The sequence below is a fragment of the Nyctibius grandis genome, chromosome 2 (assembly GCF_013368605.1).
Source record: "Nyctibius grandis isolate bNycGra1 chromosome 2, bNycGra1.pri, whole genome shotgun sequence".
Taxonomy (NCBI): domain Eukaryota; kingdom Metazoa; phylum Chordata; class Aves; order Nyctibiiformes; family Nyctibiidae; genus Nyctibius; species Nyctibius grandis.
In genome coordinates, this window is record NC_090659.1 from 59,093,378 (window position 1) to 59,118,447 (window position 25,070).

Consider the following 25,070-nt stretch of genomic DNA (forward strand, 5'->3'; position numbering starts at 1 on the left):
TGGAGTGTGGATGGAGGCTTGCACTATCATCCAGCCATGGCCGTGTGAGATTTGGGAGGTGCAGGTGAAGAGCCTCCCTTGAGAAAGTCCACAAGCACCACAATAAGCGTACTTTCAACTCACACTTGCTTTGTACAGTGATGTAGTGCAGGTACAGACAGTGTCAAAGCTACTGCCAGAATAGAAAGTGATATAGTACATCTTACATTGCAGCAACGGAGGTGTCTGAGAGATGAGATGACCTTTCTGAGAGATGAAGCACTGTGTGTTGTTGGTCAAAAACCATGCTGACATAACTATAACATTTTTGGGCCAGAGCTAGCAGCTCTGCTGTGTCCCAGGCAGCTGAGAGTAGTTTGGTTGGAATACCAGCTTACTCAGCATAAGTTTAGTCTTCCCTGCTCATATTCCAGTTTTGGATTTCTAGGAGATGTATTTCATAGTGCTGCTATTCATTTAGAACTAGATGACTGGGCTTTCAGCAGCCACCTCTATCCCCAAAGTTCTTGTGTGTCTTCATTATTATTTTATTTATTATGATTCCACACACCAATGAACTGGGAGAGTCAGAAAGACTTAATGAGGAGAAAGGGCAAATCTTTACCTGTGTTCACCTCCAGTTCCTCTGAGACTGGCATGGGACGAACCTGAACAGAAGAGGCCCGTTGCAACTAGAAAAGGATTGCTGTATGCTCTTTGATGCCAGTAAGAAAGGAATGACATATCCAATAAATTTCTTTCAAGGACCCTTCCTTGAATGCAGTTCTGCCCAATGACTTTCCTGGGACTTAGCCTAAAAGCTGGATTTCCCACTCCCTGAGACCTTTGCCTGGGAGAGGAACTTCATCTCAATTTATTGAGTGTGTGCTGGTGTTGAGTGAGTGCTATCTTTAAGTGATTTGCAGAATGTTGTATGTATTCCTTCCTGCATTCCCAAGGAAGAGTGCGTTGACCAGCTGTGGCATAGAAACCTTCTATGTGTAACCCACAGCAGGACGTGTAGGACATGTCACACGACATATACTGAACAAAAGGTGTTGATTCACAGATGGATTTTGTTGTGCATCCCTCAGTCTGATGCCCCGCACATTAAATTGCCTTTTCTGAAGAAGACTTTGGGAACCTAGTTTTGCAGACAGGATGTTTCTCAATGACATGAACTCACAAGGCTATTAATTTAAGAGACTCAGCATTTATTTCTTCTGGGTGTTTATTTCGCATCCGAAGCCAAATGCTGCAAGAAGCTCTGCGTTTGAATCTCTCTTGAGACATTTAGGTGCTGGCATTCCTAGAAGTTTGACATAAAAGACTACACAGACCTTTTTAAACATGTCCCTGTGAGGATGTGAATAGTTCAGCTTGAAGAAACAGCAGAGGACACGTACAGGCAGAGACAGTAATGACGTGAGTTTTGTTTTGTTTTATAGGTTTCCCAGGTCAGCCTGGCTCACCTGGTCTGCCGGGGACTCCGGGAACCCCTGGCCTGGATGGTTTGCCAGGTGTACCGGGTTTACAGGGTCAAAAAGTAGGTGTCAGCTGATGATACTGTTGTCTGTGACTGCCCATGTTAACAGGAATGTGTGCAAAGATCTTGCTCTTTAAAAAAAAAAGTTAGCCAAACTATCCTTCGTCTTACGCTTCCCACTATGCGTACAAAGGAACAGAGTAGATGGATGAATGCTTGACATTAATGCTAAAGGGCTTATGGGTCTCCCCTGACGTCATGTATAGCACTCTATCTCTGATTTAAATACAGTCAGTGAATGAATTCTTGTTTTTGATGTGTTCACTCCCGATCTGTTGTGTTTCTTTGGCTAGGGTGAACCTGGTGTAGGTCTCCCTGGCCCTAAGGGATTGCCAGGACCCCCAGGCCCAGCTGGCATCCCTGGAGAAAAGGGAAATCCAGGACTGCCTGGCTTACGCGGCGAGCAAGGCTTTTCGGGCATACCTGGACAGCAAGGATTCAGAGGTAACTTCGCCAGAAAAATACAGCTCTGTATTTCTATTTTTTTTTTTTAAAGTAGATACAGAAAAAAGTCTATTCACCACTGAGATATCCTACTGATATCTCAGGGTATTGCCCTTTTTCTTTCCCCTCGTTTTCTCCTACCAAGCACCAGTAGCAACTGCTAGCAGCAAAGAGCAGCCCTTCCTCCGAGGCCAGGCAGGAGGTGTTAGAGGCCAAAATGAGCTCTTGTTGGCCCAGAGCTTCCAAAGCACCTTGCCTAGCATCTTCAGCAAACAAGATTTCAAATAACATTGGAGGACACTCGGTCTATGTCTCTGTCACCCTGCAGGCGACCCCGGCCTCCCAGGACTGCAAGGCTTGCAGGGCCCTCCGGGCGCCCCGGCGCTGGGCCCGCAGGGATCGCCGGGACCAGCTGGGCAGCCGGGACCCCAGGGACCACCAGGTGAGAGGGAGATACTCCCATGATAGCGCTTAGGAGCGGACTTTTGGCATAAATGGATATTGGCGCTGGTAAAAGCGTTGCTCGTGAACTGTTTTGCAGTGTGAGGGCAGTGGGGGTGCACGTGAGGGCATGACGGCCAGCCGCCTCCGTCTGGTCCAAAATGCAGGGCAAGGCCTCCTGAGAAAACTCCTGACATTTTGTTCGGTCTCCTCAGGTCATCGGTGGGTAATATATACAGGATCAAAGCCTCACTTAGAAAATGGGGACTATTTCTGGACTTGAGTCTTCATTCTTCATGCCATGTAATTTCTGAACCGCAGGCGGATATTATCATAACAAGATATTCCTGTTAACAGCGGTCCCTGTGCTACGTTAAGGATTAATCCTGTATCTTCTGTTTTTCCTAGGATTTCCTGGAATAAAAGGAGAAAGGGGCTTCCCTGGTATCCCAGGTCTAGATATGCCAGGACCAAAAGGGGATAAAGGTAGCCAGGGCCAGCCCGGAGTACCAGGGTCTGTGGGGTTACCTGGCCTGCCGGGTCCACAGGGGGCCGTTGGACTGAAAGGATCATCAGGTAAACATCTTTTCCCTCGGAAACCAGCATCTTTAACAACTGTTTTATTAAGTTGTGGTAGCATGCCCCTTCACTCAGTTAGTAATTGATCCATCAAAGAGCCCAAGCTTGGGAAAACATGCGGGCTGATGTCAGTAAAGCAGCTCTGTGCACATGTAACTGAACTGCTACTGAAGTCCTTTGGTGGATCAAATACAGCAACTTGCAGGAACTAGCCTTCAGCCTGTAATAATGAAAGAGGATTATTCTACACAGTTTCAGTGACAGAATGTGGTTTTAATAATGCCTTTGTTAATGATGGCATTGTTTATTGTAATAGGAAGTTTTAAGAATCTGTCAAAAACCCATTACAAACTGCGTTTTGTTCTGGTTTTCATAACACTATTTCTACTGTTTTCTCTATCAGGCTATTTTAGATTAATCATCTTATTTGTCCCATTTTTTTCTTAAGTAGTGCAATTCCTAATATCATAAGGAGTAAATAATTCCTTTTCTTGTACTTCTTTACACTGCTTCCTTTATTTCTGTTATTCACTCTTTCACTTTGGTTTCAGGGGCCAAAGGAGAAATGGGAGTTATGGGAACTCCTGGATTGCCAGGAACTCCTGGACCAGTTGGAGATCGAGGGTTGCCTGGTGAAAAAGGTAAGAGAGAGATTTTCTCAAACTAAAAATTGTAAAATCCACCTTTTTCCCAGCAGAAGATAAGTCTGGAAATAACCGAATATAAGGAGTATGCTTGGCCTAAGAATGTTTTATGTCAAGTAACTTAGCTGTAAGTTAGAAATAGTGTAATTTAGAAAGCCATATCCTAGGAGCAGTTGTGTGCTCTGGCACTGAGCCAGGATTTTTGATCCAGTCTTCAACACCGTAAGGGTTTGCTGTGTGCGAGGATGCTACAGAAATTACTTCAAGAAAAATATTGTGTTTGAATTTATAAAAAGCCAGTGTGAAGGTCTTAATTAAATCCATCAAATAATGCCCTCTATTACTGCCAAAGTCCTATCCCAATTGTTTTGAGGGTCTAAAATTCATGGCTGCGAAGCAGGAAAAATATGTCAACTTTTTTGACAGAGCTATTGTGAAGTCTTGGTATAAAAAACTTCATATGAGATAAATGAGATGTTCCAGAGCACGGTATTTGGTGCTCAGAATTTGAATAAATAGCAAATTTCGTTTGTTGTTGTCTACTAAATATTTTTGCAAAATTTTATATGCCACTATAATATTCTGTGCTATCCCTTTATAGGTAGCCAAGGTTTCAAAGGTGTAGTTGGACCACAGGGTGATCCTGGTGTCAAAGGAGATAAGGGTGAAGCTGGTCTCCCAGGAAAACCTGGAACGATGGACACCATGGACATGGTTAGTCTCAAAGGCCAAAAGGGAGATCCAGGAGAAAAAGGTAACTTTAGTCTCTAACTGGGGATAAGTGTAATTAACACTCATATACTGTTAAGCAGCAATGCTTTGAGTTCGGTTGTATCTTAGTTTTAGACAACAGTTTTTAAAATAAGATTAAAGAATCTCACACAGCAAAGGCAGATATTTTCCCAGTATCTTTCAACTCCATAGAAACAGAGATTAATCACAGACAGAAAGGGTTTTGGTTGGATGGAGAGGTTCAGTTTGCCCTTATAAAATCAGTTTTACCTCTTTTATTAGAAGACTCTCTCAAAAGAAAAGAAATTTTAAACTAGAGCTTGCCAGAAGAGAAAAGCTGTCTTTCATGTAAAACATGTAGTGGAAACACTGTTGTGGCCGTGAAGGCCAACTGATACTGTAAAGAAAACTGGGCAGCCTTTTTTGGCACACATTTCTTTGTGACCTGAAGAAATTTCAGGAAAGACAGATGTGTGTGCCACTGATACCAAAAGATCAACTTATGTCAGTATAAAAACATCTGGAAATATGCAGGAGAAAGACAATCAGCTTTCTATTTAGAAACATAATGGTGGTAGAGATACTAGGTTTTTTAGACAATGCATTCTTCTTGGATTTTTATTTTTACTGCTACATGAAAATTTAGTTGTTTAAGATCGTTCTCTCCTGTTTTTCTTTTCAAAGAAAAAATAATGTATATTTTATATATTTTTATTATGATTTACTTTTTATTAAAAAAATCCCATGAGAGTTTTTAAATAAATGATAACTGTTTTAGTTAAAATAGAAGTGTAGGGCTTAGAATGGAGCTACCAAGATCACAGCCTTCCATTTCCCTCAACCAAATCCTTCAGCCTTTCATTGTATATCATGTTTTCTGAAATACTTATCATTCTTGTTACCCTTTCTGACTTCTTCCCAATTTGGCTGCATCCTTGTTAGAGTGCCCTTTCCTGAAACAAGTGAAGTACTTCAATTCAGGCCCTGCTAGAATGAAATTTCCCTTTCTTGAAACAACAGCCAGCTCAGTTTGTGATTAGCTATAATCCTTATCCTTAGTCCTTTACTTCTGGACTGCTGCCTATGCAATCGTTTTTCATTTTGTATGCATGCTTTTGACTTCTCTTTACCACATATGTGCTGTATTACACATTTTGAACTCTGTGATATTGATTTTCAACCTTTACTCCAACTCTTCAAAATCCTTCTGCAGTCTAATCCTGTCCTCTTTTCAAGCCTTTCCAGTTTAGTGTCTTCTGTACATTTCATCAGTGTGTTCTCTGTTGGGCCCGGGACAGAGCACTTGAGACTCCTTTCCAGTTTGGCAGTGAATCACCAACAATTGTACTATGTTATATTTGAACTGTGGGAATGGGAGAGTTTCCCAGTCTAGGTATCTCTTATCTCCATGTCCTGACTACTTGTCAGAATGAGACCTGGGCTCATGTGTCCTAGTTGGGTCTCCGACAAACCTGGGCGTGTGGATATGCAGTGCCTCCCAGCTTGGACAGCCGAGGACTGCAAGAGAGGGCAGGAGCAAGCGTGGAGTGCATCTCTGTCTAAGCTGAGATGCAGCTTCTGAGAACACTTTTGTATTTAATGAGGCTCCCAGCCTATGAAGATTTCATCTAGATTAATTTTTCTCATTTGTTTCTGATCTTGATATATAGGCTGGTATGAAAAGCCTTCAAACAAATCCACATAGGCTGTTTTTCATTACTTACTTATCTACTATTGGCCTGTAGGTTGACTGATCAATAATTAGTTTTATTTCCTTTCCAGAAGTCCAAATTAACACTGGTTACATGCATATAATGAAGCCTTTGTTGAGAAATTCAAATGGTTAATTTCTTTGGTTTCTTATTCATCTCTCCAGCACTAATAATGCATGCTTGCAAACTTGTATGCTCTGCCTTTTCCTGACCACACACAGTCTAGAGATTGGCCTGGCTCACACAGCCTGGAAGGGTAGGTTCCAAACAGACCCCAGCCTGCAAATTTCTGCTGTTACTCTGCCCCTCTCATCCTCTTCAACCCAAAGATACTTAGTACTGGCACAGAAAAATAACCTAGTTAGTTATACTCCATAACTTTACTGATCTATTAGCTGCCTTCATCTTTCTAGGTATGAATATCACAGTAATGTTTTAAAAAGCTTCTAAAATACAAGCTATGAAGAAAAGAGGCAGTATTTTTATGGAAGATTGTCAGTGAAGTTTAATGAAAAAAATTGTTTTTGGACATCTTGGGATGTTTTTAATAAAATCTGCTTACTTAAAAACATCCAGCGAGCTATCTTCAGTAACCTATTGTCCTGCACCTATATGCAACACTAACAGAAAGGGTTATGACCAAGAAGCTTGGACCTTAAAAGCTGGAGAAGAGGCACATCACAGAATAAGAGGTGTTGAAGATGCTTTAATGTTAGATAGAACTGGGGAAACAGCAAATTTCTAGCTGTGAACTGGTTGTTCACATGTACCTTTTCAGACAGCAGAACAATCAAATCAATCATATCTGCTAACACCTGATACTGTCTGGCACTTCTGAAGTAACTCATTAATCTAACTCAAACACATGTTCATTTGCAATTTCCTTTAAAGATATAACTTGCCTTGTAATTTGCACAGACACCTGTAAAATTGTAATAGTTTGCAGCCTTTCCTCAGCACTGGTCTCAGTGACTGGAGAGTTGTGTTTTACTCAACTGTGACTCTACTGTACAATGTATGAAGCTTGAATTCAGCCATTTCCTTGTTCAGCAGAGAGAAGCAATAGTGATCAAAAGAATAACTAGAAGGATTATTATATGGCATTACAGTAAATTTTGATAAAACTGATCTCACTGTGTTTGTTTTCTTGATGTCCAGGGGACCATGGACCAACAGGAGAGAAAGGGCTACGTGGGGAATATGGAGCACCAGGAATTCCAGGGAAGGATGGTGAACCTGGTACTCCAGGACATCCAGGTATGTCTGAAGCTAGCAACAGAGACACTGTTCATCAGGTATTTTAAACCACAATAACTAATGGGACTCTTAATTTCTCTGCTGTCTGTAGGACCAAAAGGTGATCAGGGCCCCCCAGGTTACCCAGGTGATCCAGGAATTCCAGGACAAAAAGGATCGGTTGGTGAAATGGGTTTGCCAGGTACTGATTGCTGGGAATTTCTTATTATTGTTTTCCTCAAGTTAATATAGAACATTATGAGAGACCTGTATAGAATATTTGTTGGTGTAGATCTACTAAACATTTACAATATTTACAGTGTCTGAACTTTAGGCTTTGGAACATTGATTTCTCAGTCCTATTGTGTATACAAATAATAGGATCATTTCCTAAGTTTCTGTACTTGAATCCTTTAGCTGAATGTGTAGGATTTGTGTGTTTGTTGCAGGCAGGCAGTTTTTCAAGTGATACCTGTTTGTCTGTCTGTCTCTGTCTCCGCTAGTGTGTGAATGGCATTAAGCTTCTTGTGTATTTTCCCCCTTCTAAAAAGTTTAGTGAGTTGCTGTGTACTGCATGTTAATTACAAACTGTAATGGTCTGGGAAGAGTGGTGCTGTGGAGAGAACTGGTGAAGAATAGAATGGAGAAGAACCTATATCTCAACATGGAAACTTTGTCTCCATTCAGATGGCCTTGTGCCTAGCATATTTAGGAAATCAAAGGTGGAAGAATGAAATGGTAAAGGGGGACAGAAAAATTTGCTACAGCCGTCCCTTTGTCACTGTGGTCCTGTTAGAAATCATTCAAATCAACATAAACTTGTATTCAAATCATATTTTTAGCAGGAGTTCTGTTTACTCTGAATCCAAGATTATGACCTTTTCTTATGAGGAAAGCTTATCTTCCCATAAAAAGTCCCATTTAGAGAGTGAATCTCAAAAATTAATTTACTGGCTATTTTAGTGAGTTAAATTGCTTTTCTAGCTCTGAATAGCTAAGGCAACACTGAAAAATGAGTATCAACACTGCTAGGGCACCACTAGTTCTGATATACCCATTTTTCCTTTTCTCTTACTAGGAACACCTGGAGAAAAGGGTTTGCCGGGAGTCCCAGGTTCACCAGGCACACCAGGGTTCCCTGGACAAAAAGGTGAAAAGGGAGACAAAGGAGCACCAGGTTTTCCTGGAATTGGCTTTCCAGGGTCTCCTGGTGACAAGGTATTTACACCCCTAAGGATTTAATTGTATGTCTCTATCAAGTACCTAATTTCAAAAGATGCTGTTAGCCTTTAAGCTATTTTATTATATTTTCTATTATGGTCATTTAAATACCTGATGAGAAACTTGAAAGGTGTGCATATGCGCAGGTTTAGATGCATTCTGTTTGATGGGACCATTATCTCCAGGGTTCTTATTTATTCTGTCTCTTCAGAATAGGCTAATTTACCGTGCTGGAAATGTGGGGGAGGGGAAGAACTTTTAAAAATACTAAGTAAATAAAGTGAAAAGGGCTTCTTACAAACAGAGCAAATAATCACACTGAAATGGTGTTTTTGTACTTTTACAGAGATACTGGAAGCTGAAAAAAAACTATAAAATGCTCAGATATTGCTGAAAAGAGAACTGTATTAATACTATATGTAAAGTTAATTTAATCCCTAATAGTATTCTAATAGGATTCTTATTTGTTTCACATTCCTTTTCCTAGCTATACAATGACAGTAATAATGAATTTATAAGTATAAATTGTAAAAATTAAAACTTACTAATCTGGTAGCAAACTTGCTGAAGACTTAAAAAAATACTTTTTTGAAGATGAGTAAGTGTAATAAGTAAGTTAAGAGGCTAATTTGGAAAAGACTTTGTAAAAACCATCATAAAAATGCATAGAAAACTACTCATTTTCATATGTAGGTATATCCAGCAATTGCTAGAAAAGTCAATAATTCTGGTAGTGGAATTTAATGCCAAATTTAATCCTAAATTACTTTGTTTCTAAATGGAAAAAGAATGAAATTCTTTATAAGTCTGATGGATAAGAAGGGTGACATCTACCATTGCAAACAGAAAAAGGTGTTTCAGAATTAATGTGTGGATTTTATAATTTGTGCTGCTTCTTCTAGGGAGAACCAGGAAGAACGGGTAGTCCAGGTTTATCTGGAGATAAGGGTGAAAAGGGTAGTGCAGGAATTCCTGGAATGCCGGGTGCCCCAGGTCCCAAAGGATCCCCTGGAATGGCAGGATTTCCAGGCAAGTGTTTATGCTTTAATAAAACAGAAATTGCAGTGAAAAATTAATGTGAAACTTATACCAAATATCCCACGTGTAAACCCATGTCTTCTTCCATTCTTTAGGGAGCCCCGGCCGCCATGGAGAAAAGGGTGAAAAAGGACTTCCTGGCTTAAGTGGCATTCCAGGTTTAAAAGGAGAACCAGGTACAAAAGGAATATAAACCACCAAATGCTACTTAAAATATTGTTCACCTCCAGGCAGTGGCTAAAACAAATACTGTGTCATTCTGCATTTGTTTTGGGTCAGATATTTCCTGGTACATTTGTTCATTTCATAAGCAAAAAAGATAGTGCTGTTTCCCAGGTAAATCTGAGTCAGTGTAGTGTGGGGCTAATACTGCTTTTGCACTGTTTGTGGAAGAGATTTTACCACCTTCCACAACCGATTGTTGCTGTAGCCATTAGTTCTGTTGTTTCTGAGTTCATTTAAAAACAATAAAGTTGATCCATGGGCCCAAACCTGAATCACCACATTAGCATCATTACACAGATTTTTAAAGAGGAAATGGAGTAGGGAGGAGAGTAAGTCCATTCCTGTGATGAATATAGCGACATTTTTGAACTTGGAGCCTTGTGTCCTTAGTTTACTGGCTGCAGGACACATCATGTCATTCAACAATGAGCTGTGCAGTTCACAAGTCTTTGCTGGAGTTCCTGCACTCTAAACTCACTGAGATTCATGATAATTAGCTATGTCAAAATCTGTAATACTTGAGCCCTGTCTCACACTGATTTAATTCAGAAGTAACCTCAGAGAAAAGTCACACTGAAGTCATCATGCAGTATCTGCTTGGTCTCTGTGGGAGCAAAAGAACAAGTCAAGCTTCTCTTTAGAGGAAAAAATGTGTAAAAAAAGGTCTGATGATTCATAAGTGAAATGCAAATGGCAATGATTTTTCAGGTGAACCTGGTGTTCCGGGTCCTGCTGGTTCCACTGGACAGAAGGGTGAACCAGGTTATGATGGGATTCCAGGTGCAGCTGGTGCAAAGGGTGAACAAGGTACTGTGACTGTCATGTTAAGTTTATGGGGTACTAAGATGCACCGAGACAGGCTAGAGAAGTGTAGCTGATTGAGGGGTGTGCTGAGTTTGAGGTGCTTTGGATGGAACGAAGATAAAGTTAGTATGGTGTCTTGCAAACTACTACTATCATCCGTCATTGTAAAGCTGATCATTTAAATGAGCAACTGTGTTTAATCAGTGTAATCTTGAAAGAATTTCTTTCATAAAAGCTGGCAATACTTGAAAGCATTGGCATGTTTTGGAATTAATTTCAGCCTGCAACGTAGCTGTGAAATAATGGAGCAGGCTTCCGTTTTCTAAGGGTAGGGTTTTCAGTCATACAGGACCCATTGTGCTAGATATAATACCAATACATAGCAAAGACAGTCTCTGCCCTGAAGAACTTTTGCATAAACCATTTATTTACATTTTGTATTTGTTTAATCAAGTTTTCTTCATTACAGATTAAATTTAAGCACTGTCGCATCTTCTAATTTTTTGATGCATCTCTCTGTTACAGGTATTCCAGGAAGAGGACTTCCAGGATTTCCTGGTGCAAAGGGAGATAAAGGTAAACCACTTCTCTAAACAAGCAGCAAACCTCCCTCCCAACACACTATAAACATAATTCTGTAATTGAGACATTCTTTCCACTTCATTCTTTTACATGCTATACCTTTTCAGAGCAGGCAGAAAATCTGAGAGGCTCAAATACTAATTTCTCTTACAGTGGCAGCATCTTGGACATGAGTTAGATATGCCCTAAAATAGGTAATTATTCATAGTGTGGAATTTACTGCAAGCTGTGCTGTGATGAGGTAATATAAATAACTCCCGTATTTGTGTGCTGTGCTTTTGACTCCAAGTATTTTTGTTTTCCTACTAATTTTGCAAGAATCAAAGTCTAGTGAGGTTCTGTGCACCAGACAGCTAAAGATGATAGTAATTTTGTGGCCAGGATACTGCAGTAATTTTTTTACCTGATTCTGTTGTGCAGCCCAGATGCAATTTTATTAATTGCTGAAATAGTTATTCTCTATAGCTCAGTAGAGCATGTCTAAGCTATGCACAGGAGCATGGTGCAGAGATGTAAATGATAGCAGAGACCTGATGAGATCTTACTGAAAATTATTATTACCTGGACTCAGGACTTACTAGCTTGGGTACAGGCATGTAGCTATCACCATTTCAAGACCACTTGTGGTCTTTGTGAAGTGTGTCGCTACACTGTACTGTGAGAACGGCTTGATTGGCTTGAGTCAGTGCTTGTTCAAGGTGTCTGTAAAGCACCATGCTCCATTTTATGAAATAAGTACGTCCTAGACACTAGACTGCAGTAGACACAGTAGTGAAGAAATATCAAACTGCTGCTGATAAAGGAAATTGTGTTCAATTAAAGGAATTTCAATTTTAAACATCCAGAAAACAAAAAAGATTCAACTAGTCCATCTATGAAATTAACATGACATGGCAGGTATTGAAGAACTTAGATAGCTTGAAATATCAATGCCCTACCTCACTCACTCATTCTATAAATACAGGAAACTTGTGTGGACAATCAAAAATGATAAATCGGAATTTTGGAATATCTTTTATTTACCATGTCAGAGTAATTAACAGTCATTAATTGCTGAGAAAGCCCTAATGTTAGAGAACTTCTTTTCATAAGCAAATTTTCTAATCATAGCTCAGTAAGGCCTGTAGAATGCTAGATTATGAGGGCACTTTTCTCACCTTACCCATCTCTCTCATTTTTTCACAACAACTCATTTAAAAATATCTGGGTTTAGGGTAAATAGATATCCAACTGACATCATTTGTGTTCCAAATGTATTGTTGTTCCAAAAAAAACAAGTCCAAGATTTAAAGACCATATTCTCATTGTCAATCAATTGCTCAATCATGATCCAAAATTCGACTGAATTGCAAATGTTAACTATTCGTACAAGCCTGAAGGTAAGTACTAATTGTCTAAATCTAAATCATAGTTAAAAAAAAAATCCCTTTTTCTCCTGGAGCAAGTCCTTTTGTGCTTAGTCAAGCAAAACATCCATTACACAGCTATGACAATAATCATTGTAATGGAGTAAGGGTTTGGGGGCTTTATATTCCTTGTGGAAAGACTGACAAGAGAGATGCTGAATGTTCATCTATTTTTGGAGTGAATTAAAGTAGCCCAGTGATCAGTTTAGCTAAGAAAAGATATGTCAGTCAAACTACTCTTTTCCTCATACTTTGTATCATAATGTAGAGAATAATACAGTTTTCCTAAAGTTTTGCATTTTTATACAAATGTATAAAGGCAAGGTCAATATTTTCTTAAGGAATAAAGCTTACTATCAGTGGATAATAAAGCAGAAGGTTTCAGTGGTTGTGATCCTTTCCCTAATCATGTTTTGGGGGTTGTTTCAAATCTTAGGTGTGAAAGGTGATGTGGGTTTTCCAGGATCCCCAGGAAGTCCGGGGATCCCAGGCCTGAAAGGAGAACCAGGATATGCTGGTCCACCAGGCCCTAAGGGCAGCCAAGGTCTTCCTGGGCTACCAGGAAGTGCAATTGAGGGCCCTAAAGGAGACAGAGGACCTCAAGGCCAACCTGGCCTTCCAGGTAATTCTTTATCTTTAGTATTAGTGTACTGCTGTTAATCAAAGCTCACCTAATTTATTAATAATATAATCAATATTGCATATCCTTGTTTATCCTTTTCTCACAGATTAAAGAAAACCTCCCTTTCATAGGCAGTTTGGCATTATGTCCTAGAACAGGCTGATTTTATGTCCTCAGGCAGTTGGTTTTGTCCAGAAGTCTTTCTGAGGTTGAGAAGGTTGCCTCCCATTTTCGCCTTTCCCTCTGGACTTTACTGTTTCGAGACGGCCATGGCTGTATGTTCCTATGTCCTGGAGTGTTAATGTGTTTAAAAATGGCCAAGCGTGGCCTTACCTTGTCAGTGGCCCTGTACTAGAGGTTAAGGGGGAGAGTAGAGCAGAGCTGCAATATGTCTCTTGCATGTTCGTACATGAGAACATACCATCTGTTTGTTCTGCACATATAGAAAACTCTCCACTATTTCCCATCAGCCACAGACTGATAAATGATAGATGTCCAGTCAGATGGTGAGTCATGTGGACCTCCCTGCAACAGATTCTCCTACTTATTTTCTTGAAATGTTGTTACAATAATTACTTTGGTTCTGCCCGTCTGTAGATTGAGCCAGCTCGTCCTCCATCAGGTACTGCTCTGAACAAATTTTGCCACTAAACACTCTCTTCTTCTGGTTTGTAGGTTTACCAGGTCCAACAGGGCCACCAGGACCCCCAGGTCTGAAAGGGGCCAAAGGAGAGGAGGGGAGCAATGGCTGGCCTGGGACTCCTGGGAGTCCGGGAGTCAAAGGTGATCCAGGCTTCCAGGGACTGCCAGTAAGTTGCTTGCAGTACACTCCAGATTTGCTGAAAGCTGTTTCTTGTAATTAATGGATATATTAATCATCGATGTTTCTTGTCCAAAATAATGATGCTTTATGCTTAAAGTGCCTTTGGACTCACTGCTGACGACGTTTGAAAACATTTCAATTCTCCCCTTTTAAAGGCTGCCTACCAATAAGCCCCAGTGAGCTAATGAACTTATTAGAAATTTATAGATAGTGAGTGGTAACATACAACACCCAGAATATAATTTACAGTGTATTAACAGTACAGGATGGCTGCAGCACATCCATAAATCCTGCAAATGCATTAGTAGTTAATTTTAAAGGTTGCATATTTCACGATAAATTGCCTTCTGAAAATACCTGAACTGTTTGGTTTTGTTATGAAACCTTTCGAATAAAGTGCACTTTCAGTACTGTCAGTGATGAAATATAGCTACTGATTTAGAAATACAAACAGGCAGTGCTATTAATACATTGTTGTCATATATTATTCATTTTCCCTGATCTAAACCAGTCCCTTTTCTGTATATTAGGGAGAATGAAGTAGAATAGGACAGTCACCTGGAATAGTTGGTCTTCTACACTCTTTCTCTCAGAGTGTGTGCTGCCTTTTTCCACACTGAAAAATATGCTCTATATTTTAACTTTTCATTTCCTCTTTCCTACTAAGAAAATAATAATAATAAAATCTATGGAAGAAGGAATAAGAATGTAGGTAGGTATGACTCAACAGTTCCTAGTGTACAAAAGGAAGGAAGACTCAGGAATAAGGACCTGATGCGAAAAGCAGGTTGCTGGTTGACAGTGGACTTAAAAGGTCCACATTATTCTTGGTAATGCAAAGATCTTCTGCATCCTTTTCTGCATCCAGGAGTTACTTCACAGAGACATTAAGGATTTGCTTCAGTGTTCTGACGGTAGATCTTGGCTATGCCTTTTCATCTTTGTGACCATACCATACCAGCTTTGAAGCTAGTGAATTTCAAAATAACATTCCAGTGTATTTTCCGTATTTTAAGAATTTGCAGTACTTCTGCAGAGAGCTAAATTTCTATACCCCAGGAAATTCTAAAGCTTTTTACAGGTTAGTATTCCAGTCCAAGCCTTTTGTTTATCAAGAATGGGAAATGCCAAAGGCTTTTGATTCCATGCCTTCAGTCGGAAGAAAATGTTTTACTATCCTTAGCCACAGTGCATAGTATGGGGTTGTTAACTCAGTGTGAAATGCTCCAGTGAGAGTTATTTCAATATTAAACTTCCTCTGGTGATACATACTAAGATGGGTTTCTAATGTCTTCATCCTCCCCAGTGTGACAAGCTCCTGCCCTGATTACAGCTCAATTGCTCATACAGGTCTCCAGGTACATGGTAACCTATATTAGAAAGGAGATTTTGTTACAACATGGGTGACACGGCCTGTCCAAAAATCCTATCCAAAAAAAGAGAATGCGGGGATCAGATCGTGAAATACAAATCCCATGGGGTTTTCTGTGCATTTTAACATTGAAATGAGAAAAGAAACATTTTCATCATTTTCACAAACTGAAATAGTTTTGTTTTGTTTGGAACAGATCCAAAACAAAATGTTGTTTGCCAAGCTATATCTGATGGGAAAAGAAGTTTAAGAAACTGCATACTGTTGTAGAAAAAGTATTTTGATTGAAAGTTTCCAATAAACTCATAAATAATTCCATTTTATAATTATAACCTAAAATAAGTTATTAAAAACCCTTCTTTTAATGAGTTTGTCTGACTCATGACTGTCTCTGAATGAATGTTAGCCCTCCTGTTTTGTGCTACAGAAGTTCACATGTTATACAAAGAAAGGGTCATTTCTTTAAACAATCCTGCATACTGTGACTATGTGACTGAAGGAAACCAGGGAACCTTATATCATTAATACCTCTCTTACCACTCCAAGGGTAGTATTTCTTTTGTTTAACTTTGGAAGTCTCACTGTTGACATCACTGTTGAGCTAGTCATCTCTCCTCCCTTTACAGTCAGTGGAATCAGATGTTTGAAGGAAGCCATTCTTCTCAGCTTAGTATAAACATCTAACTTACATCAAATGAAAAATCACTCCTGTGTCTGTCTATTCTATTGCTCTCCAAATACGATGAGATGAATCCTACCACTGGTATTATTTTTCACTGAGTACTCAATTCGCATCTCCAAACTCTGACCAGTAGGTTACTTAGCAAAGGGATTTTATTTCTTTCCTCTACCTGCGTTCCACATTTTATTATATAGGGGACTATCACTGCCACATTGCTTCAGCCAGGGAGAAACTCTAAACTATACTTTTTGCAGATGATCTGCAACAGACAAAAGAAGAAAAGGAATTTGGCAGTCATTTAAATGACTATTTACAGTGTCTTTTGAAATACAGGCTTGGTTTTCCTTGAAGTGATGCTACAATGAACTTGTTACGATTAATTTCAGGGCAGCAGTTTATAATAGTGAAGGCAGAAGGAGGAGTTAGCATTGTGTCTGAAGTGTTTAAGTCCTTGATTATTTTAGCCTTGTTGAAAAGTAAAAATCTTCAGAGAATTATAAATTATTGAGCACATTTAATTTCATTCCACATGTGAATGTAGAAGTTTTCAAGTCTGCTGTGGTCTAGAATTACCTCATTTAGTTAACTAACTAGCAACCAACTGCTGGGGCTGCACTGAAATTAGTATTTGCTGAGATTTGTGCTTACTGATGTTTTTCATAACAATATGGTCTATGGTTGAGAACCCTTTTTTTACCTATACTGTTGGTGAGACCTTATTCTGATCTAGTATCTCTGTAAGGCAAAAAGTAGTTTAGTAAGAACAGGGTGTCGTGCTTGTTTCTGTAAGAGCAGCTTCTCATCTAATCGTGGCACAGAATAACCATTCCTTAAACTTAATAGCTTTTCTCTCATATTAATTTTTTTCATAGTTTTCCAAAAATACACAGCCTGTTTGAGAGTCCTATCATGATAGTGTAGGATAACTATACTTCACATTTTCTTCTATACAGGGTGGTCCTGGTTTACCAGGAGATATTGGTCAAAAGGGTGATCTAGGACCTCCAGGAGTTCCAGGTGTTCCAGGTGAGAAGAAAATTTACCATATTCCTAAGAAGTATGCAAAGATGTCTCTTTCTCTCTCAAGAGAGATCCTTCCTCTCTCAAGAAAGATGCTCAAAGAATGTTGACTCTGTGTTACAAATTATTGAAACAGGACATTGAAAGCTGCATCAAAAAGCATACAAGAAATCGAGGCTTCTCAAGGCTTTTTGCCTTTTGCCTGTTGTTTTGCCTTGCCAATTTTAAGTGTGCAGTTGCTTTAAAAGGTGGATGTAAAATCACTTGTTTAGACACTACCAGTCAAGAATCTTTAAGATTTTCCTGAGAATCGGAGAGGCAAATGTTATAGCAATATTTGAGGAAACATGTGCTCAGTATGTCTCCATTGTTGACTAAATTGCTGCTACTGTCACCATCATATACATGAAAACACCACTCATATAAAAAATGCAGTTATTAATAGAAAAAAATTAATTCTTATAATTTAGAGAAAGATATTAATTAAAGTAAGAGAAATTTGTTTTTAGTCATCATTTCTTTGGTGACAGTGCATTTCTTTGTATCTTGTTCTTGCAAACAGTTAAAAAGTACTTGTGCGAATAAAGTCATGGCTCTTACATGATCATGGGGTCGTACATGATTATTCTGCACATATCCTTCCAAATAAAGAAATTATTGAATTTCCATGTAAATGCTTCCTTTGACTTCAGGTCCAAAAGGATCTCCCGGCTTCCCGGGCCTTAAGGGTGAGCGAGGTGACCAAGGTCTTCCTGGATCTAAAGGTATAATATAAAAACTTGCTTTTTTTTCCCAGATGTTGTTGTTGAAATGGTTATTTGTGACTAATAAATGGATAACTCCCTCCCCCATTTATTCAGTGTAAAAAAGTAGAATATGAAACCAGGTATCATAGTATCAGCATCTGAATGGTCAGGTTAGATATAACTGTTGGGTAGAGAGGGAATTTTATCTCCTGCTCTGAAAAATCAGTACTGAGGTTTTGTGATTATTCAAATCTTTAAATGGTAACCTAGGACCATAGAATCATAGAATGGTTTGGGTTGCAAAGGACCTTCAAAGATCATCTAGTCCAACCCCTCTGCCATGGGCAGGGACATCTTTCACTAGGTTAGTTTGCTCAAAGCCCCATCCAACCTGACTTTGAACAATTCCAATGATGGGGCATCCACAACTTCTCTGGGCAGCCTGTTACAGTGTCTCACCACCCTCACTATAAAAATAATTCTTCCTGAAGTCCCATCTAAATCTACCCTTTCTATTTAAAATTGTTACCCCTTGTCCTGTCACTCCAGACCCTGGTAAGAAGTCTCTCTCTATCTTTCTTATAAGCCCCCTTTATATATTGGAAGGCCACAATAAGGTCTCCTAGGAGCCTTCTCTTCTCTAGGCTGAATAACTCCAACTCTCTCAGCCTTCCTTCATATGAGAGATGTTCCAGCCCTCTGATCATTTTCATGGCTCTCCTCTGGACCCACTCTAACAAGTCCATGTCTTTCTTCTACTGGGGACCCCAGAGCTGGACACAGTACTCCAGGTGGGATCTCATGAGAGCAGAATAGAGGGGCAGAATCACCTCCCTCGACCTGCTGGCCACACTTCCTATTATGCAGCCTAGGATACAGTTGGCCTTCTGAGTTGCAAGCGCACATTGGCGGCTCATGTCCAATTATTCATCTACCTATATCGCCAGGTCCTTCTCTGCAGGGCTGCTCTCAATCCATTCATCCCCCAGCCTGTACTGATATTGGGGATTGCCCCGACCCATGTGCAGGACCTTGCACTTGGCCTTGTTGAACTTGAGGTTCACATTGGCCCACTTCTCAAGCATATCAAGGTCCCTATGGATGACATCCCTTCCCTCAAGCATATCAACTGCACCTTTCAGCTTTGTCACACGCAAACTTGCTGAGGGAGCTTCGTGCAGCCTAAGGTCTGGACAGCTGTTTCACCTTGGGAGGTCTGTTTGGGTGGAGATGTCAGCATACATAGGCTGTTGTGCTTCCGTTTGGGTTTCAGCCACAGCCTTGCAGTTGTGGTGGTGGACACCATTTTCTTTCAGCACATCACAGTCTCCTTATACTTCTTAGGAAAAGAGTCCACTTTAAAAATGGTAGTTCTTTTGAAAGATGTCATCCTTCTAATTCTAACTCCCTGGAGACCTCAAGCTTCTAGGTAGGCTTGCACTGCCATCAGCTACTTGGTGTGACCATTGGGGCTGCAGCCTAAGCCTGCTGGTGAGCAGAACAGGCAGCATCCCGATAACCGGCAGAGTGTGCAGCTCTTCTGAGCAACTGCTGTGCAAACTGCCAATGCCACCCCCAACAGATGCTGCTCCTTGTTTGCGCACCCTGGTCTCAGTGCTTCTGATCAGAGCTACATTTGTGGGCCTGCTCTGTCCTGGATGGTGGGAGATGGGAATGTAGGAGGTAGCAATATGGTTTTCAGCAGCAGCATGTGAAGCTACTTAGGTGGTACCAGCAGCTTGTCAGCAGCAGAGGCTCAGCCCAGGCTCTTTCCCCCATTGTGCCTTGAACCCTGTTGTCTTCAACACTTAGTCAGCTTCAGGTTTGGCTTATTAACAGGTATGACCCTACTCAATGCACATATAAAATCTTGGACGCATTGATATCTTGTAGCTATAGGCTCTGTCTATTCTCTGACTTCATAAATGGCAATACAAAGCAACATTGTTTTCTCACTTTTTTATTGTGTAATACTAGATACGCGCTGATTTCCTCTGTTAACTTTGGCAGGTTTACAAGGCCCACCAGGCCCGCCAGGTGCTTTTCAGCTTGTTAAAGGGGATCCTGGCTTACCTGGCCCTGTAGGACCAGTCGGTCTCAAAGGATTCCCAGGACTTCCAGGTCCCAAAGGACAGCAAGGTGAGAGTTTCTAACTTGCCAGTAGAAATACATTTTAAGTAATGTAAAAATAGACCAACAGTAGGCTAAACACTAGAAGATTTTTGGTATAATGTTATTTTATATGCCACTTAAATTGTGTCAGTGATGAGGAAGAGAGTCCTTTTTGAAGCTTATTCAAAGGAGTCCCAGAAACAGATGTCTTCCTCGTGATTTTTTTTATAAGCTCCCACTCTGCAGTCATCACATCAATATCTGAGATCAGCAGTAAGCAGGATGATTTATAACACGCTGCTTATCCTTTCCTCAGAGTGTATTTGTTAGAGTATCTTCTGTCTTTAGTGTTGAATCCAGACTTAATTACTGTGTGTCTCTGGGAGGAGGCAAACATGATGAAAACCACCTTGATCTTGAAGTGGAAAATGCTTCCTGAGGAAGCTTGGTCCATAGTCCTAGATTTCATCTCTTAGTCCAGACATTGCAAATTTTATGAAGAAAAGGTGAACTGCGAAATTTAAACACATTAGGGAATAAAGAGAATGGAGCAAAGGGTAAGACAAATTAAAGGCTGGCACAAGGACACATGTCCTTCAGAATGGCGGGACATGGAGAGTGGGAGCTCAGAGGTGTTCTTAGGCTATTAAGATTTGAAAGGAAAGCTTTGTTCCTGGTTGTTTTAAGAGAAGATGATGGGGAATTATGATGGAATATAATGAGTATCTTCCTTCTATTGAATATAATAGATATGGAAGTTTGCTCTTGAAGGTGGGGTTACAACTCTGCAATTGCTGTCCACTAGGAAATAGCTATGAAATAATCTCAGTGATTGAACACAGCATGGGTTTGCTTGTATGGGATCTGTCGCTGTTCTCTAGTAGTCAGTTCAATACATGAACATAATATTGATTTTTGAGTGATCAGGAAAAGGACAGCTGTGACTGTCTAAAGCTTCTGATGTGCCACAGAGATGTTGGTATGGTACTGATGGTGTTAACTTCTTTTTCCCAAGGTCAAAGTTACTGAGTTTATGTAGGACTCAAAGCATCCTTAGAAGTTAATAAAGGGAAGACATAATATATGTCTGAAAACCTGTTTGGGAAGAAGCTAAGAGAATACTGATTTTCCCACTGTTCATCACCCTACTTTTTAATGGTCTATTTTTGATTGAGTCATATGATAAGCAGAGAGGGAAGGAAGCTACCCTTCCTTTTCATATTCTGGGTGAATACTAGTTATTTTAGAAGCACACCTTCTGCTTACTTCTCTGTACTACTCTATTATAATCACTTCACCTGCAGTAACCCACATACATGCTCTAGATATTGAAATATACGCACTGAATCTGCATGAGTTTAGTTTATGCTGAGGTGTGCCTGTGCCATATTGTATTAAAAGCCAAAAAGTCAGAACTAACATGAAGTAATATCCAGTAATAACTATTCCTTGTTATTCAACAGGGGTGACGGGACCTTCAGGTGTACCTGGACCACCTGGTAGTCCAGGGTTTGATGGTAAACCTGGGCAAAAAGGAGAAATTGGTCCTTACGGTCCCCCAGGTAAGCCCATGAGTTCTTCAAAGACTTGATTCCTTCATAGAAAAATAACATAGGAGATTAGGTGTGAATGTATCTAATTTCTCTTCTTCAGTTATATAGGCAGAGTACTGCTGTCTGTAGAGATAAAAGGAGACTCTCTGTATTGTAGGGCCCAGAGGATTCCCTGGTCCACCTGGCCCCGAAGGTTTGCCTGGGGCTATGGGCCCACCAGGTGCACCATCTGTTGCTCATGGCTTCCTTGTTACCAGACACAGTCAAACCACTGAAGAACCATCATGTCCATTTGGAACAAGGCTGATGTACCATGGCTACTCCTTGCTTTATGTACAAGGCAATGAAAGAGCACATGGCCAAGATCTGGGTAAGTAGAGACCAAATTAGAATTCAATTAGAATTCATTACAAACCAAATGTTTCTTTCATTTGTAGAACTGTATTGAACAAACCTGTGTATTCTTGATTAGCTGGTGCTTTATTATGCCTTCTAGGTTGGTAGAAATAATGGTTTGGTGTGTAGCAGAAACAGTGTCGGTTTATTTAAGGAAGTCTTTATCCAAGCTTTGACATGATCATCCATAGTATCTTTGTAGTCAAATTAGTGGGATATGGGCTGGCTAAGTAGATGATAAGTTGAGTGGAAAATTGGTGGGTCCTCAGGCTCAGAGGGGTGTGATCAGATGTACAAAGTCTGAGTGGTGGTTGTTGATTAGTGATGCCCCTCAGGAATCCTCAGGGAACTACCCCTTTCCCCACTGCCCAAACTACTGGGCTCTATTGGCAAAAGTGCAACCAGCAGATGGAGGGAAGTGATTCTTGCCCTCTGTTTGGCAATTGTGAGACCACATCTGGTATATTGTGCCCAGACTTGGGCCTCCCAGAACAAGGAAGATGTTGATATACCACAGTGAATACAACAGCTAGCTATTAAGATGGCTAGTGGAATCTGGACACTCTGATGGAACTGGGTTTGCTCAGCCTTAACAGAAATTTAGGGGGAGGTCTTTATTGCTGTCTACAGCTGTCTACAGGGAGGGTAGAGAAGATGGAGCCAAACTCTTCTCAGAGGGGCTCAGTGACAGAAGGAGCAATAGACACAAGTATGAGATATATTCCAGTGTAACATAAAGAAAAGCTTTTTTACCATGCTGATGCTCAAACACTGGAACAGGACCCCAGAGAGGTTGTTGAATCTCTGTCTTTGGAGATACTTAAAACTCCACTGGCTTGGACCCAAGCAACCTGATCTAACTGGCTGGGCATTAGGATAGATGACCTCTAGAGGTCTATTCCAACCTAAGTTATTCCATAATTCTACAGGCAAGGTGGGGCTACTCTTTGCCTTGCCCTGTTCCTTCCTTTTGGAACTAAGAGAAGTCACTTCCTCTTAGAGAACTGGGCCCTCCAGAGCAGGTGTCATCTGCTTTTTAGCTGCTTCTGGAAATATTTGTTTGGCAGTTCGCAATGGCTTAACGAATGGGTTAACAAGTAACCCTTTACTTAATATTTCAGGCACAGCAGGAAGCTGTCTTCGTAAATTTAGTACCATGCCTTTCTTATTCTGCAATATCAACAACGTATGTAACTTTGCATCGAGGAATGACTATTCCTATTGGCTGTCCACTCCTGAACCCATGCCAATGAATATGGCTCCTATCACTGGTGATAATATCAGACCATTCATCAGCAGGTACGGTTCCAGTTCTGCTGTGTTTGTAAAATGAAGAAGCCTGTGAAAAGTGCGTATGGTACTTTTATTTTTTTGGAAAAGGTTTTTAATCTGTATATTTTTATTTTCTGCCTTTAAATTTAAAGTTTCAGTTCCTTTGATGAAATGTTTTGAAGTGTGCATGTTTTCAGTTTAGACTTAGATAAAAAATAAATCCATTTTAGGGGAAACCCAAATGAATAGTCTATTTTTAGTCTAGTTGAAATGAAAAGGTATACTTTGAAATTATGTTTTGGAAAAGCTATGATGTACACTCTGAAGGAGAAAAAGTTTTGAATTGATTCACAATTCTTGTCCAAAACAATTCTTCTTTTTTTGACTAGCCATGGCTAGAAGCTTTTTAGGGCTCAGTTTCCTTTTGATTGAAAAATGGTAGCATTATTTATCATACAGTAGACTGCCAGACTTCTTCCATTGTTTTGGACATACTGCTTGAATACAGCCATTATTATCTGAATTAAAGGAAACAGTTGCAAAATCAATCATCTGTTTTTTAATAATTTCAGATTCTCAGCTAGCATGAAGTGTGGCGCTTGTATCAGACGTAACTGGTCTGCATCAATCCAACATGTTGAACTTTTGGTGCATTTTAAATTTTAAGGCCTCTAGCAAAAACTATCTTGGCATAATATGCCCAGTGCTGAAGACAGAGGTGTGCACAAGAGCGTGGTGAACTGTACCACTGTTGTTAGATAAGAATCTGACAAGAGAATCTCCAACTTATAACTTAAATATAATCATTAGACATAGGCATTACTGATTCCCATCATTGCTTCTAATCTGTATCAGCTCTTGCTGATCCCCCTTCCTGCCGTAGAAAGTGAATGGGAGTGGAGATTGCTGTCATTGTTTTCTTGGGTCTGTACATACCATCCAAGAGAAAGGACAATTCAAATCATCAGTGGGTTGTAGTCTTGACATCTTGGTATGTTCAAAAAACTATTTGGCTCTACTGCAAAACATTTGATATTTATTTTGCATAATAGAATCCATCCTGTGTCGGCAGTTGTACTCTGTACTCTCTTTTTGGTTTAGTGCCATAGAAATTGGTATGCCTTGAAAATGAATGGGCAGATTGAGGGCAAGATTCTCAAGAGAGACTATAGTTTCTGTTGGTCTTACTTTTTTGGTTGTTCATTGGATGTGAATGGAAGGGGCTTGACTTTCAGAAAAATTCAAATGACCAGCCTCTGAAATTCATGTTGCTTTTGTGCCATCCCTGATCAAGCACCCAAAATAACCTTTAACAATCACTCTTGCACAAGGAGGTACCCACCAACATTTTGCGTTATCTTATGCATATAGAGTAGCTTTTGCACCATAAAAATGTATATGTGTGTGTATATATGTATATGTGTGCATGTGTGTATATGGGTTTTTCTCCTTTTAGCCATAGCAGAGAGTGAGATAATGGTAATACACATTTTGTAGACCAGCAAGGAATCTGAGAAGACTATTCTTTCAAATTATTTTATTAGTTGAGGCTTTTAAACCAACAGTTTTCCCTGTCCAAAATTTGAAAAGGTGTAGAAGTGTCCCTTGCTGCCTTGGGTCATGGGACTTCTTTTCATGTAAGGCCTTCCACTGAAATACCAGAAATCTCTTGAAGCAAAGCAGAGCTCCAAGAATAGAGACAGCTTTACATTCTTCTTTTAACTTACTCTTTCATTGATGTGTTTCTTAAAATAACTGTCTTGCTTCTGCACGAAGGATGAAGGCAGTAGGTATGAAAGCAGTCTTTGCAAGTCAGAAATAGAAGGCTTTCATTCTGAATTACTTTACTTCTGTGCATTTTCCAGAATTCAACTTAGTCCATT

At 40.0% G+C, this 25,070-nt stretch overlaps 1 protein-coding gene across 1 annotated transcript in view; it reads left to right on the forward strand.

Annotated features, from left to right (window-relative positions):
• The window catches only part of COL4A1 (collagen type IV alpha 1 chain), a 143,192-nt gene that overhangs the window by 110,821 nt on the left and 7,301 nt on the right, over positions 1-25,070 (forward strand). Inside the window, exons 29-49 of the mRNA XM_068417484.1 lie at positions 1,428-1,525; positions 1,819-1,969; positions 2,298-2,411; positions 2,819-2,986; positions 3,541-3,630; positions 4,235-4,387; positions 7,236-7,334; positions 7,426-7,515; positions 8,392-8,531; positions 9,437-9,567; positions 9,672-9,748; positions 10,506-10,604; positions 11,127-11,177; positions 13,026-13,211; positions 13,887-14,020; positions 17,042-17,114; positions 17,801-17,872; positions 19,865-19,993; positions 21,430-21,528; positions 21,677-21,889; positions 23,037-23,214. Of these exons, the coding sequence (XP_068273585.1) occupies positions 1,428-1,525; positions 1,819-1,969; positions 2,298-2,411; positions 2,819-2,986; positions 3,541-3,630; positions 4,235-4,387; positions 7,236-7,334; positions 7,426-7,515; positions 8,392-8,531; positions 9,437-9,567; positions 9,672-9,748; positions 10,506-10,604; positions 11,127-11,177; positions 13,026-13,211; positions 13,887-14,020; positions 17,042-17,114; positions 17,801-17,872; positions 19,865-19,993; positions 21,430-21,528; positions 21,677-21,889; positions 23,037-23,214 (2,545 nt within the window). The remainder of the gene's footprint in view (positions 1-1,427; positions 1,526-1,818; positions 1,970-2,297; positions 2,412-2,818; positions 2,987-3,540; positions 3,631-4,234; positions 4,388-7,235; positions 7,335-7,425; positions 7,516-8,391; positions 8,532-9,436; positions 9,568-9,671; positions 9,749-10,505; positions 10,605-11,126; positions 11,178-13,025; positions 13,212-13,886; positions 14,021-17,041; positions 17,115-17,800; positions 17,873-19,864; positions 19,994-21,429; positions 21,529-21,676; positions 21,890-23,036; positions 23,215-25,070) is intronic.